Below are 14,180 nucleotides of genomic sequence, written 5' to 3'. Positions count from 1 at the left end.
GTAGTCCGTAGAGGTCACCACCTTTTGCAGATGAGGCCACCTGGGCTAGAGGGATTCCCAAAGGATGGTACATCACCAGTGGATGCTTTTATGGGTATCCAAGTGGAGCAAACCGGCTGGCATCACTTCAGGCAACTGGAAATAAATGAGCCAACTGTCTTGTTCACTATTTTACCCCTGGCTGCTGGGGAAGAAGGCATGAAAAGGGAGAGGGTGTGTGGTTTTGGCAGTGCCTTTGTAGGTAACTGGTTGGCTTTCTGTTTGATCTCCCTTGTTCCAAAAAAATCCTGGATTGGCTTCTGAGTACAGCCAGTGCCAGGCTTGGAGCTGAGCTTCAGTTTCTCAGGAACTAGAGGGATTGCTGGCTCGGCTTCCAGCCTCTTATTCTTACCTGATTTTCACCAGAGAAGGGCGTTTTACAGATTCAGTTTAGCTTTTTTAATCTCAGTTCTCCTGTTGTAACTGTTTTGGGTTTTCTTCTCAGGGATGCTTTTTGACTTGTTTCTGTTCTCGTAGCAAGTGGCTTTTATTCCCAGCCGCTTTCATTAAGCCCTCACAGATCTCAGTCTCAGTTTTTGGTACACTGCTTTTCCCGTTGGCTGCTCACATCTGTCCAGTTTGGTTTTGGCTTACACTGACTCCAGCATCACTTAAAATTACAGGTTAGCCCTCAAAATGCAGCTCAAGGCCTGCCAGGAGTGCAGAGCTCTGGGGGGACGGCGCTGTGCAAAGGGAGCGGAGTCTTGCCAAGGCTCTCCAGACCCGCGGGGTGACCAGGATGCTCGGCTCCTGCTTGGAGTGATGGGAGGTTGGATGTGAAAGTGGATTGATTTGGTGAACTGTACTCAGCCCCCGCTTTGCACAATCCATTTTGGGTGTGAATTAGGTGAAATTGGGGAGTTTGCTGTCGTTGTGAGCCAAAGTGTCTGGTCTGGGGCTTGGCAGTTTAGCGTGCTTGTATTTGGTGTGCCCCACCACACAACAACAGGGGCTTCTTAGTATCTCCTGGTTGTGGTGTCTGGTTGAACTGGGCACGTTCCTGCTCTGCTAGCATTCAGCTCGTGCTTGGGACGCCTCAAGAGTCTTCTCTGAGCACACACAGAGCTGTCGTCCCTCATGAAGGTGTTCCCATGGCTTCTCCTCCCCACCCAAGTCTCCCAAGCACTGACTTGCCCTTCCTTGCCTCCCAGCCATCCCTATCCCTGCTGCTCCCCATGGGCTCAACACATCTCCTGGGCCAGTGTCTTCCTCGAGCCCTGGGGCTGCTCAGCCACGCTGGCTGAGCAAAGAGCATGGGGGATTTCTGTGCTGGACAGCCTACCCAAGGCCCAGCGTGCCGACCCAGACGCAGATTTCTTTTGCTAAGTAGCATAGTTGTTGAAAGATTTCTTCCAACCCAAGCAGAATGTCCGTTTTCCAAGGCAAGCCCCAGCTGTGCTCAGACCACTCCGTGTAAATGAAAGGAGAGGGATCAGCAGACACCAGGAGAAGCAGCCGTCTCCGTGCACATATCTGCAGGTGTAGGGGCTGTGCACTGAATTGCAGGGTAGCTGGCGTTGCCTTCCAAAGGGGAATCTCTGTCCTTGCCAGGGTGGAGGCAGACCCTGTGTGGAGCGAGGGAGCCAGCCGGGTGGGGGGAGGCGGGGGCCAGGCAGCAGGACTGCCGGGACAGCGGCTCCTCTGGCACGGCTGGCCAGACGGCGGGTGACGTGCACTGCATCTGTTTGCAGGAAATGCAACCAGTGACAGAACTGAGGGCAGGAAGAAAGGACGACCCAAGGCCGAGAACCAGGCGCTGAAAGACATCCCCGTAAGACCCCACACGCTCTGATCCCTGATGCCCTCCCTGCCTCGCTCCCTCTGACTTGCCCTCTGCGTCTTGCTGTGCTGCGTGCTCCAGCCAGCCCCGCTCCAGGGTTAAACCTGCCTTCCTGGTGGTTTAATCTTCAGACCAGCCTTGTCTTGGGCTTGGCAAGATCTTGGCCTGTCAATCCCCTCCATGCAGCATCCTCTGAAACCCTGGTTAGGGAACAGTACCCTCCTCCAGCCTCCCCTTGCTGAGGCCATGCCCAGATGAGCTGGATTCTTTCACAGCCAGGACAGGTTTGGCTAATGATCTGGCAGCACCGGCAAAGGGATGATTTATTCCCCATGGAGTTGTGCAGTTTAATTCCTGCATGGTAGCGGGGACAACACACAGAGCAGTTTGTCATGAGAGCATGGGCATGGGGTGATTTACTGACTAGATGAAATGTGAGGTGATTAAATCACCCAGGTGACTTCTGGCCTGATTTATTCCCCAGCCTCACCGGGAGCACGTGTGTGCTCTGGGAGGCACAGCAAGGGAAATTCTCAGAAGGAATCATTAGCCTGTAGAGCCTGCAGAGGCTGTCCCAGCACCTCTTGCTGTGGGGAGCACCGCTGCACTGAAGCACGGCCCTGGGGTCCACTTTGCAGCTGCCTGCTGGGAAGGGGTGAACAGGAATAATCGGAGGTCCCATGTGGCCCCCTCGGGATGCGCTGGCACTCACATGGGCATGCAGTGGGTCTTCGCTTAGCTATACCTGTTGTCACTCCTGTTCCCAGCTCCCCCTGATGAACCAGTGGAAGGACGAATTCAAAGCCCACTCCAGGGTGAAATGTCCCAATTCAGGCTGCTGGCTGGAGTTCCCCAGCATTTATGGTTTGAAGTACCACTATCAACGCTGCCAAGGGGTAAGGAGACTGGAGGGCTGTCTGTCCTCCCCAGTGGCCAGCTCTTACGTTACCATCTACAGGGTAAAGCCCCTCTCAGGTGTCAAACCCCAGGAGAATAAAATGGGGAGGGCACAGATGGGCCAGGGATGGTTCATGGGTATGTATGAGCGGAGCTGGGTCCCTCCAGCTCAGTGTAAGGTCTGGCCTGGTTGGATTGTGGACCATTGGTAACTCTTCGGAGAGGCAGAAGGGATTACATACAGTTTGTCTTCTTGCCTGTGTCAGAAAAAGCCTGTCCCTTTTGTGGTCTAATGTCTGCATGCCTGCTCCACACAGGGTGCAATCTCAGAGAAGCTGACGTATTCGTGCTCGTACTGCGAAGCTGCCTTCACCTCCAAAACCCAGCTAGAAAAGCATCGGCTCTGGAATCACTTGGACCGGCCAGTGCCAACCAGCAAAGCAGAAAACAAAGTGCCGAAGGCCATTGGAAAGAGCAGTGGCAAGAAAAGGTAGCAGGCTGTGGCTGGGCTGTGTGGTGGTGGTGGTGTAGGGATGGCTGGGAGAGGGGGAATGTGCCCGCCTCCATTCCCACGATCTGGGCTGGCGAGGGGGGAGAGGTGTCAGGACATTTGTCTAACAACCCCTCTTTAAACAAGCCCTCTGTGCTTTGCCCTAGAGCTGCTGAGAGTTCAGCTTGCCCCACCATCCATCCCAAACAGGCAAAGACGGAAAAAGCTGCGGCCCAGGACCACGCCGAGAATGGCGAGTGCCTGGCGGAGAGCCGGGAGAGCAAGGAGTTTCAGATCGCAGCAGCTGAGGCAATGGCAGCCGCCACCCCCACGGCGAAGTCTTCGAGCGGCAAGGATGCTGTGCAGCAGCGGGGCAGCCAGGCCTCTCTGCAGGAGGAAGACCCCGAGAGGATGAAGCACAGTAAGATTAGAGCCTGGGGCTGTGCTGGTTCAGGAGCCCAGAGAGGGGTGTCCCGCAGGAAGGGGCTCCGCACCAGCCAGCGCTGCTGCGAGTGTCTCTCTGAATGTACATCCAAGCCTTGTTTCAGCATCCTGATAATTTGCCCCCCCCAGTTTCTTGCAGCTCCACTGGGAGTTAAAAACCAGTTGTAGCTGTGGTAGAGGTATTTCTATAGGACCTATAGGACTGGCAATGGATTGAGTTCCCTGCAGCACAGCAGGCTGCTGTGGCAGCCCATCTGTCCTCACCGAGTGTGGCAGTTTAAACTAGGGTCGTTCTGGCAAACCCATTTTCCTGGAGGATTGGGACAGGGTCAGGAGGCGCACTCTGCACCTTTACTGCAGGGCTGGCAGGCAGGACCATGGTTGTCCCCATTGTGGCATGGGTTTACACTGCTTGCAGGACCAAAGCGAACCACCACCAGCCACCTTAGCTGCTGAGACTGTGGAAACCACGCAGTTTTTGGCATTAGACAGAGACACCACTTCCACTCATTGAATTAGCCCTGGATACCGTTATCTCTCCTGTATTTTTGGAGTGGGAAGCAGCATCTTGTTACTGTTTGGTGGGCGGGTGCTTCATTTGACAGCCCCTGTATTTCACACTGGTAAAAGGCTCCTCAAGGTGATCCACTCCTGACACGGAGCGTGTGCCCACCTCATGCCCTGGGACTGGTGAAGGCCCCCTGGCAGTACAGTTATTTGACCAAATCTCTCTCTGTTTCTCTCTTTTGAGTCAGGAAGGAAACAGAAAACTCCTAAGAAATTTACGGGGGAGCAGCCGTCCATCTCGGGGACGTTTGGACTGAAAGGTAATACAGGGACAACTCTGGTCACCTGCAGGGTTGTAGCTTCTCCCTGGGGCATGTGAGGCCCCAAGAGCCCTCTCTGTGGTGGAGATGCATGGCAGCCACCTGCAGCCTGGGGATATCACACTGGAGGAGCTGGTGCCTTTTACCATAAGCGTGTCATAAAGGCAGTGAAAGGCAGCAGCAGAGCTGGCACTGAGAACCACCCTGTCTGCTCTGCTTGGGAACCTGTCGCTGGGAAATGAGAGAAGAGAGGAAAGGATCCAGGTATGTCCAGCTGTGACACAAGAGTAACGAGCTGCTGGCACAAGCAAGACATGAGAAGCGTCATCTTATCGTCATCCCACCATCCAGGGATGTCACAGTATTTCCAATGGCGTCAAGGAGGATTTCTGCTGCGTAGAAAGGCTGGATGACGCATCCATCCCTCAGACTGTCTCCAATGCTGGTCGCCCACATTCAAGAAAATGAATTCAGGGGAAAAGAGATGCGTTACTGGGATGTTTTCTGAGAGGAGGTTCACGAGTTGGCTGCTTCAGCCTGGCAAAGCAGGAGTGAGTGGGACTGTGGTCGTGCTCTGTAAATACACCCAATTGGGCTGGAAAGGAGGGAAGAAACCTGGAGTATCCCCGGTGTGAGAGCAACTGGATTCATACTGGCTATGAAATACATTTTATCAGGGACATAAAAAGCAGATTTCCAGGCGCTGCAGGAGGCAGCACCTTCTAGTACAAGGGGCGCTCAGGGAGAGGCACTGGTGGCTTTGAAGGAGTTACACACTTCCTGAAGGGCAGGCTCAGTGTGGTATCTGCAATTTCCTTTCCCCTGGCTCCTGGGAAGTCGGGATTGTTTCCCTTAACTTCCCCACAGAGGCACTGCCGTAGGCTGAAACATCTGTGAGTTCCTTGAGAATATAACTGGTGCCCCTGGTGACCTGCTGCCTCAGATGGAGACTGAAGATCAGGCAGGCTTTGCCTACATCCCCTGGGCTCAATGTGGCAATTGGCTCCCCAAAAACAAGGTGACACCAGCCCGTCACGGGGTGCTTGCCTCCATTCAGACCCTGGCTTTGCAAGGGTCACAACCCAGAAGTTCAGGGGGACGTGGACCCTCGTGGGGCAGGTGTGGATCTGACCCTGGCATTCACCATGTTGCCTCCAGCACCTTCTGTGGAAGCACAGGGAGGGTGTGGACCAGGGGCAGAGCCCCCTCCTCTGTTTGCCAGCCTTTCCAAAGCATCGTTTACAAGTCAGGTTTTCCATTTCTTACCTCAGCCCAGGAACTGCCGAGAGATTCTGCGTGACAGAGGGGACTCGGGCGCATCGCTGCTGCTGGCATGCTCTCGGCATGTGCTCGCTTCAGCATGTGCTCGCTTGGCCTGCTCAGTGCAGGGAGGAGCTTCAGTGGTCAGCAGCGATCTATTTAACAGGCTGAATGGGAAGCACACGCTTTGCTGGTGCAAGTGTGCGGGGGTGAGGCACAGACAAGGTGGGAGGATGGATGTGTTTGGGAGAAGCTGGCTGAGAGCCTGGCACTCTGCCTGCACGGAGAGTCCTGGCTTCAATTTCCTCGCCACTTTGCAGGCAGGCTTGGTGACAGTCACCAGCCACCCAGGGTAGCTGCTCCCCATGTGCCTGTCACCCAGTCACCCCATCTCTCCTCCTGTTTCCTGACCCTTCCCAGCACCCAGCAGTCCCTGGAGAGACCTGTGTTCGTTGTGGCGATGATGGTATGTCATCATACAGATCCAGGGATGAAAGGTCCTGTGGGATCTGGTGTCCGGGATCCCAAAGTTTGCCCGGTTTTCTAAGGGGAACCCCAGTTCATTGGCCCAAGCGGTTAGAAAGCCTTTCTGATGCAGGAGCATCAGCAAGAACGCCACTTTTATACCCCGAGTTTGCTGTTCCAGTTCCCCTTTTCACTTTCTTGCAAAATGCTTTTTTGCTTTCACCCCAGCCTGCCTTTCCCACAGTCTGCCTGGCTAGAAGCATCCTGCCCTGCTTTGCCATGGCATTTCCATAGTTCATAAACTGTCTGGGTTGGGGGAAGAGATTCTGTTTATAAAACACCACAAGCTGTTACGATATTGCTTGTCATAATTACAGAGCTGATCTTACACATACAGCTGTGGCAGACCTACAGCCAGCTCAGCGTCCCTGGGTTAGAGGTAGAGATTTTTTACCTGCTACATGCAAGTTGGTCTGAGGGTATTAAAGCAAGTACCAAATAAAAAAAAAATCCTCTCTACCTCTACAGGTCTTGTTAAAGCAGAGGACAAAGCGAAAGCTCATCGAGCCAAGAAGTTAGAGGGTAACACCAACACAGAGGAGCTGAAAAAGAAACCTCCAGGAGCTGGTGTGAAGAAGGAAACAGCTGTACATCTACCAGCAGGTGAGCTGGTGGAGGCAAAGCACAAGCAGCAACTCTGGGTGCAGCTTAGCTGCTTATCCTCTGTTCTGCTCCAAGCCTGCACAGTCCCCACTTCACCCACCGCCTGTGGTTCCACACCCCTCCTGGCCCCGCGAGCTGTTTTCTAGCAGGTTTGCAAGCAGCAGCAGCACAAAATCAGCAGTAGGAGCACACAGCTTTTGAGGTGTAGCTCAGATGTAGGAACAACTACTGCTCCTAAAATATTGGTGCAGGCACAACTGATACCCTGAAAGGGGGATTCCTTACCTTGGCTTCACTGCCGGGACAGACCGCTGCTAGTATTGGGAGTTGATAGCCAAATCCTGGTTCCCCCTGGCTGCACTGTGACCACAGTTTGGGTCGATGTCTGGGGTGATGACATTTTTCTAACATAATCTCCATGAATGATGCCAGTGCATACCTCTGGGTGTGATTATGTCTTCCCGAAGCCTCCGAGGAGCAGCTTACACCCTAGTGCAGGTTGCTGACTTTCACTGGGAGCTCTGACAGCAGGAGGAACGCAGGATGTGCAAGATAAACACAGCTGCAGTGCCTTGCACTGCTTTCAAATTCAAATAAATGACTCTGATCTCACAGCCATGTAAAAGCATCCAAATAAACAGATTTGGCAGTTTTTATTCGGACCGGACTTCCCTTGCTGGAAGCCCAGCACTGTTCTGCTGAGAGTGTGGTGTGAACTCTGGACCTGAGAGCAGGTTTTGGCCCCACGTATCTCTTATTTTGGGTGGATTTTTAGCCAGTCGCAGCCATTCAAATAAACAGATGCCTGGAAGCTAGCACTCCCCTAGCTGTCTGTGTGTCTGCTGGGAAAGAGGATTGCCAGGGAAGTTTTCCAGGCACACATCCAGATGGAGCCGAGATGCTCACCTTTGTTTCATTCCTGCTAATTGTTTCATTTGGCCGGGGCAAGTTATTCCACGTGGGGTATCTCCCAGTGCACAAGATACCAGTGGGGTTGGGAAGGCAGACTTCCTTTTCCCTATGAACTGCCAGCAGGTCAGCTAGCTCCATGCAAAGTGGCCCAGTGACCCAGTTCGCTCAGGCAGCTGTGGGGTAGGCAGAGCTGCAGGTGCCTGTGTGGTTTGTGTCTGCTTTTGGCTTGACCCATGCCCAGGATGGCACACCTGGTTTTAACATCAAGAACTTTTCCCACTTCAGTGCTTTTCAACGTAGCAAATCAAGGTTTACGACAGGGCTGTCGTGCCCAGCAGCCCAGGCAGGCCGTGTGGTCTCTGCAGCTCGGTGCGACGTCTCTCTCCTCTCCCTCACCAGCAAACCCCGAGGACCAGTGGCAGCGGGAGATCAGCGAGAAGGGAGAAGTTGCCTGTCCAACCTGCAGTGTTATAACCAGAAAGACTGTTGTGGGGCTCAAAAAGCACATGGATGTCTGCCAGAAGGTAAGGACTTGCTTTATTCAATCACGCACATGTGGATTTTGGAGGGGAAGGGATGTGTACATGTGCCACTCATAAATGTGTTATTGATGCTCCTAAAACCAGTTTTGGGCTGTGTTTGATAGAGCTCTTGCTGGTCAGCTTCAGAGAGCTGGCTGCCTCACATCGATTCAGAGGAATTTGGACACCTAATTCTCAGCCATTCTGAATCCCTCTGTGGTCTGGGCCCCTTGCCCCAGTGTCTCCAGCAGAGTCAGGTATTTCTGGTAACTAAATGAATGGGTTTAAGGCTGGAGAGATTGTTGGGGTTGTCTCTAATTTGGCCTCCTCCAGAGCCCTGGCTGTGGGATCTCGCTGTGTGCCATGCCTTGCGTCAGGCCAAATAAATTGTGGTTGAATGAGAGCACATCGCGGGGAGACACTGAGCTTGGATGTGCTCAGGCAGGCTGTCAAGACGCAGGAGTTCAGTAATGGTGCAGTGAAAAATTGTCTCTCTGCCACACCGCCATGCATCAGAGCACAGGATTACATCTTCATCTGTCACCTGGCGTGGTGCAGAGTCATCGCCACAGAAAGCCAACGTGGGATCGATGCCTCCTGCTTTGAAAATATGTGGCTCGGCTTTGATTCCACATTCATTTTCTGTAAATGCTTCCTCAGCTTTTGCCTCGCTATTTATACAGCAGTGGGAGGCTACTCTCCCTTTCAGCCCCCCTACTACATCGATGCCGGGCAGTCCTGCCTCCTCTGACTTCCTCCTGGCTTCAGTGGAGTGGGGATCTTGGCCATTGCTGCTTATATCTCCTGTGCTTTGGAGCATCTCCCAGACCAGGCAGGCTCCACGTGAGCTGCATGGCCAGACAGCCTGCCGAGCACGACACTGCCAGAGCAGTCAGGCATGTCTTCCCTGCTATAAATAGGCCAGTGGGTGTTCAGCTGAGGAATCAGGGCTCCAGCCCGAGGAATGGGTGTTCCGTCACCCTTCCCTGGGAGGGACGGTCCTTGCCAGGGCTCACTGTGCCACTCCAGGAGCTGGGGTGCTTGACAGAATCCCTGCCAGAGCAGCCTGTGGTGCAGGGAGGACAGTCCCCAAGCTCTGGGTGTGTGACCACAGGTCCAGCTCTCAGCATTTCACTTCTGAGATGAGCATCTGGCACATCATTAGCAAGACTCCATCAGAAGTGACCCTCTCAGCTTGCTCTCTGCTTTGGCTGAAGTATTTCTTAGTTGGACAATGAAGCAAGGATGTGCAGGCCCCTGAAACTCTTACAAAACAACAGAAATCGGTTTCTCCATTCCTTGCTTGTCACTAAGCAGTCTGCCCTGTTCCCTTTGGTTTTGGAAAGGAAATAAGGGATGGGGACAGTTGCAACGTGCTCGGGCCTGAAGGAGAAGAGGGCAGGTATATCCTTCCAGCATCCCAGGTGGGAGGGCTTGTTAGAATATACACATGGCACATTCTTCAGTGTTGACCGGAGGAGTAAACCCCAAATTGCTGAGGTTGGTATCTGATGAGGTAAGGAGCTTTTAGCATCCACCTTGTTAGGTTCAAGCGCTTGGGTCTGGAACAACATTAACTGATGGGAGCTCAGGTACAAGTGAGTCATGCCCAGCTGGCTGCAGTGAGTTTATTCTTCATTTTCCCGGAGTTCCAGGATGAGGAGGGATTTGCAGCTCCATCTTCATTCCCTCTCCAGCCTCTAGTCCAGGCTTGATTGAAGGGGAAGTGGAGCATCAGCTGGGCCGGAGAAGCAGGAACAGCCATGGCCATCCAGGCACTGGCTCCCTGTCTGGACATTCTGTCTCTCCCAGAGCGTTCAGCTCCTGAGTCAATAAATTCTGGTACCTGCCCCAGCAAAAGTCATGATCTGGTTACTGTCATTGCGAGTTCCCCTTGTACGTCGGTGTGTGCACTTAATGCATCTCCCCAGTCACTCGGGCGGCCAAGTTGGGTCAAACAGCAGAGCAGTATGAGGCAGGAAGCATTCTGCTGTGATCGTGTCCAGCAGCGTCTTAATTTCAAACAGCCCAGGCGCCCAGAAAGCGTATTGTACGCCAGCATCTGTTGTAGTTAATAGGGCTGCAGAGCACAGTCCGCTGACATATTGGTAGATCAAAGCTGCTTCTCTTTCCTAACCCTTTAACAGGAAGACTTAAGACACCAGGGCCAGATGTTTCCAGCCAGTGGGGCTTTAAATCTACATCCAAAGTGGAATGTTTTCCAAAAAAACGGGGCATGTGGGTTTGATATCAGTATCCAGGACAACAGAGAGAAACAGGCTGGGCTTGGGATGGGGGACGGGGACGCTGCGTTGCCTGCTGGGTCCCACCTCCGGGTACTGCTGCAGCAACAGCTACCCATGGGGCTTATTGACAAGCGGCAGCAGCCCTTGGAAAATGAGCGGCGGACTGTGGCCTCCACGGTGACTTGCCTTTAATTCATTCAGCTGCAGGATGCCTTGAAGTGTCAGCACTGCAAAAAGCAGTTCAAGTCCAAGGCTGGGCTGAATTACCACACCATGGCTGAACACGTCAGCAAGGTAAGAGCGCTGGGCTGCTCTTGTCTCGCACCTTGTTTCTCTCTGTCTTGCAGAAGGCGAAGCAATCGGCAGCCCGCTTTCCTTTGTCTTTGTAAAGGAAGGATTCACAACACCATCTTTGCAGCATTTCACATACTGCTCATGCAGACGGTGGCCTTCCCCCGTCCCTGCCAAGGAAAGCCATCCCTTCCCAGGTGGCTAGTTAGGCTCATGTTGATCCTGGGGAGTAGAGCAGAGGACTGAAAAAATAAAAGTGTTTCAAATCCCAGAATGGGGGAAGATTCAGTGAGTACAGTGAGGCGAATTTTGAGTGGCAAAGCTCTGCCTCCAAAACTGTGCCTGCAAATCTGGGACTGATAGGTTCTGCCTTGCACAAATCTCAAAATCTAGGCTTCAGCTCTCCACCGTGCATGTGAGAAGTAGCCACAAATTTACCTGAATAAAATCTGGCAGGCACTAATTTAGATGTTGTTCTTAATAATCTGGTCATGTACATCTCCGAGATAACGGGGCAAGGCATAACCACATTTCTATGTGTCCCGTGCTTACCAGTTGTGACTTGTCTTTTACCTGTGCATTAACCTCCTGCTCTTCAGTCTGGCTGGTGAATCCTCCGTGCAGGAGCTGCTCCTGGGTTTCTCAGCTGGCCTTTTGGGTGCAAATGCAGGAAAGGCAGGAGCAGATCTGGCATGTAACAGCGAAGGCATTGGCGTGCAGTAAAGCAGTGGGAGATCCAACTCCATTAACGAGAGGTTCCCCCTGGGCAAGGGCAGCTCCTGCGAGACAGAGGTTTACCACCCACTCCTGGCACAGAGGACATGAGTGAATGGTTGACTCTGTCGCTTCTGTTACTTCCTTGTTTCCAGCCTGTTCCTGTGGAAACCGCTGGACTTGGTGAACAGGAAGAGCGGGAAAGGCTGAGGAAAGTGCTAAAGCAGATGGGAAAACTGAAATGTCCCAATGAGGTACGAGAACAATTCCTGTTTCTCGTTCTGTGGAAAGGTGGAAGGAGTGAGTCCCAATGCAGAGGGGGGCGTGCACTCTCCAGGCATCCCTTGGCATGTGCTCGATTTTTTTTCACCTTAGCACCGCCATCCCGATCCCTGTCCTGCTGGCTCTGTGCACTCCGGCAGCGGGCCATCCCGGCAGGCAGGTGGGCATAGGGCAGGTTGAGGAGCGCTGAAGGGCAGGTTCTGCCTCCTGAGCTCAGGAGGGGGCACGGCCGGCGCTGTCCTGGGCACAGGGTAAAATTGCGAACCGATTGCAGACAAGTCACGACCAGGTAATGGAGGTGTGTGGCAGAGGTTTGTCCCCACAGATGCTTTACTCTCTGCAGGCAGTGCCTGCCCAATGCCTTCCTCCCACTGCCCACCATGCCTCTCTCCCAAGAACTCTGTTGGTGTGTTGGGGCGAGAAGCGCCAGGGGTGGGGGCCACTCCCCCCACCCCTCCGTTGCTGTTGTGCCTTTGTGTGGGTCTCTGGGGGAGAGGGGCTGGCCAGCGATCCCCCGTCGCTGGGAGGGGACGGGTTGACGGAGCTGCTCTGTGGAGGGGTCTCCCTGGGATGTGTTCCTCCCTGGAGCAATGGCACCCCGACTGTTTCGACATGGGTGCATGAAGCCCCAGCCCTCCTTAAAACCCTCCCCTTCTCCCTGTCACCGCAGGGCTGCGTGGCCAATTTCTCCAGCCTAATGGGCTACCAGTACCACCAGAAGCGGTGCGGGAAGCAGCTCGCCGAGGCCGACAAGCCTGTCTTCAGCTGCCCACACTGTGGCAAGAAGTACAAATCCAAGGCTGGCCACGACTACCATGTGCGGTCAGAACACATGGCCTCGGTGAGCCCCCTGGACGCCTCCACAGCCCAAGGAGTGGGGCCATCCCCCCCTGGGGGTGACTGCAGAGCTGCAGAGCCTGCGGGCAGGACAGAGCCGGGCAGGGCCGGGCCGGGCAAGGCAGGTGCAGATGTCGGACTGATGTTGTTTTCTCCCTCGCATCACCACGCGCGTGTGTTGTACCATGCGGTGTCGGGGTGGGGAATGGGCTGCAGCCTCCTCCACCCCTCCAGAAAAGCTGAATCGCTGCGTTTACGGGAGTGAAGTGGTTGGCAGCGTTTCCCTTCCCTGGTGCCCACAGGGCTGTGCTGCAGCCCACCCTGCATCCATGCTCTGCAGGGAACAAACACAGAGCTCCGGCTGCTCCCTTGGCAGAGAGCAAGTGCCGGCTGCTTGCCAGTTCTGGGGTGGCAGGATCTGTCCCTAGGGAGCATCCTTTTCTGTTCTGTTGATTCCTAATGACAGTGCATCTGACGCTAATAACTCCCCAACTCTAATAAATCGAGACGTTTTTACACGTGGGAGTGCGAAAGGACACAGTCAGTCTTAACACATGGCTGTCTGCTGGGCAGGGGGAGGTAGGGGTGCTCCCCTTGTTCCCTTGCTCAGGTGCAGAGCCACGCTGGTGTCTCTGCAGCCTCTGCCTGCACAAAGCAGGTCTACAAACGCAAGCCCAGCCCCCACATGCCCATCCCGGGGCCAGAGAGCTTGCCTCTTCTCCCCTCATTGTGCCCTTCCTGACTGTTGCAGCCTTCGGAGGAGCCAGAGGTGAAGCCGGAGCCTGGCCCCGTAGAAGATTTTGAAAGGACCCCAAGTGGCCGCATCCGTCGGACATCAGCCCAAGTAGCCGTCTTCCACCTTCAGGAGATAGCGGAGGACGAGCTTGCCAAGGATTGGACCAAGCGGAGGATGAAGGACGACCTGGTGCCTGAAACGAAGCGGGTGAGAAGCCTTTACTTCTCTTTTATTTTTTTTCTTCCTTTTTTTTTTTTTTTTTCACTAGCTGTACACAGAGATCCTGGGATGCTAGTGTGGCCTCAGCTGGCTGAGAGCTCGTGTGTCTCATTTTTTGTGCCTTAAATCGCTTAGATGTGATGGCAAATTTATTGCTAAAGAGCCCACCCAGCAGAGGTCTGCAGGCTCTGTACAAGCCTGGTAGCAGGCGGCTTTGCCCTTGCCGCTGCAAGGACGCAAGTCTAAATGGAGCAAAAGGTGGTGCTTTGTGGGCAGTGGAAAGGTCAGAGTCCAGCCCAGAGGATATTGTGGAGGGAGGTCAGTTCTGGTCTGTGCTCAGGAGTGAAGCAGGGGCTGGCAGCCAAGAGGAGCACACAAAGAGAGCAGAGGTTGGATCTGAAACCATCTTCCTTGCACTGTCAGAGAGCAAAGATGCCCCAGGCGGAATTTCTTCCCTTCTGTGTCTCTTCCTTAATTTCTGGGAGATGCTTTGCCGGAGGTAAAGGGCCTGCAGCGTTGCCGGCGCGTGGAGGCAGGGCTGAGCCCTGCAGTCTCCA

The 14,180-nt window shown here is 54.0% G+C and overlaps 1 protein-coding gene across 12 annotated transcripts in view; it reads left to right on the top strand.

The window, feature by feature from the left end:
* The window catches only part of ZNF512B (zinc finger protein 512B), a 35,375-nt gene that overhangs the window by 6,773 nt on the left and 14,422 nt on the right, over nt 1-14,180 (top strand). For 4 of the 12 annotated variants that reach the window (XR_005106491.1, XM_037402272.1, XM_037402273.1 and 1 more), the window contains 11 exons: nt 1,731-1,810; nt 2,587-2,715; nt 3,034-3,206; nt 3,374-3,627; nt 4,400-4,477; nt 6,731-6,865; nt 8,177-8,301; nt 10,746-10,838; nt 11,705-11,803; nt 12,502-12,789; nt 13,420-13,611. Coding sequence is in view for 11 of the 12 variants with exons in the window: in XM_037402272.1 (XP_037258169.1) it covers nt 1,731-1,810; nt 2,587-2,715; nt 3,034-3,206; nt 3,374-3,627; nt 4,400-4,477; nt 6,731-6,865; nt 8,177-8,301; nt 10,746-10,838; nt 11,705-11,803; nt 12,502-12,789; nt 13,420-13,611 (1,646 nt within the window). In the remaining variant the exon portion in view is untranslated. Of the gene's footprint in view, nt 1-1,730; nt 1,811-2,586; nt 2,716-3,033; nt 3,207-3,373; nt 3,628-4,399; nt 4,478-6,730; nt 6,866-8,176; nt 8,302-10,745; nt 10,839-11,704; nt 11,804-12,501; nt 12,790-13,419; nt 13,612-14,180 lie in introns of those variants that run through there. The other 8 variants (XM_037402274.1, XM_037402277.1, XM_037402282.1 and 5 more) reach the window with 8 other exon arrangements.

This window comes from Falco rusticolus, chromosome 10, assembly GCF_015220075.1.
Source record: "Falco rusticolus isolate bFalRus1 chromosome 10, bFalRus1.pri, whole genome shotgun sequence".
Lineage (NCBI taxonomy): Eukaryota > Metazoa > Chordata > Aves > Falconiformes > Falconidae > Falco > Falco rusticolus.
Note: the sequence above shows the minus strand (reverse complement) of the source record. Positions and strands in the feature narration are given on the sequence as shown.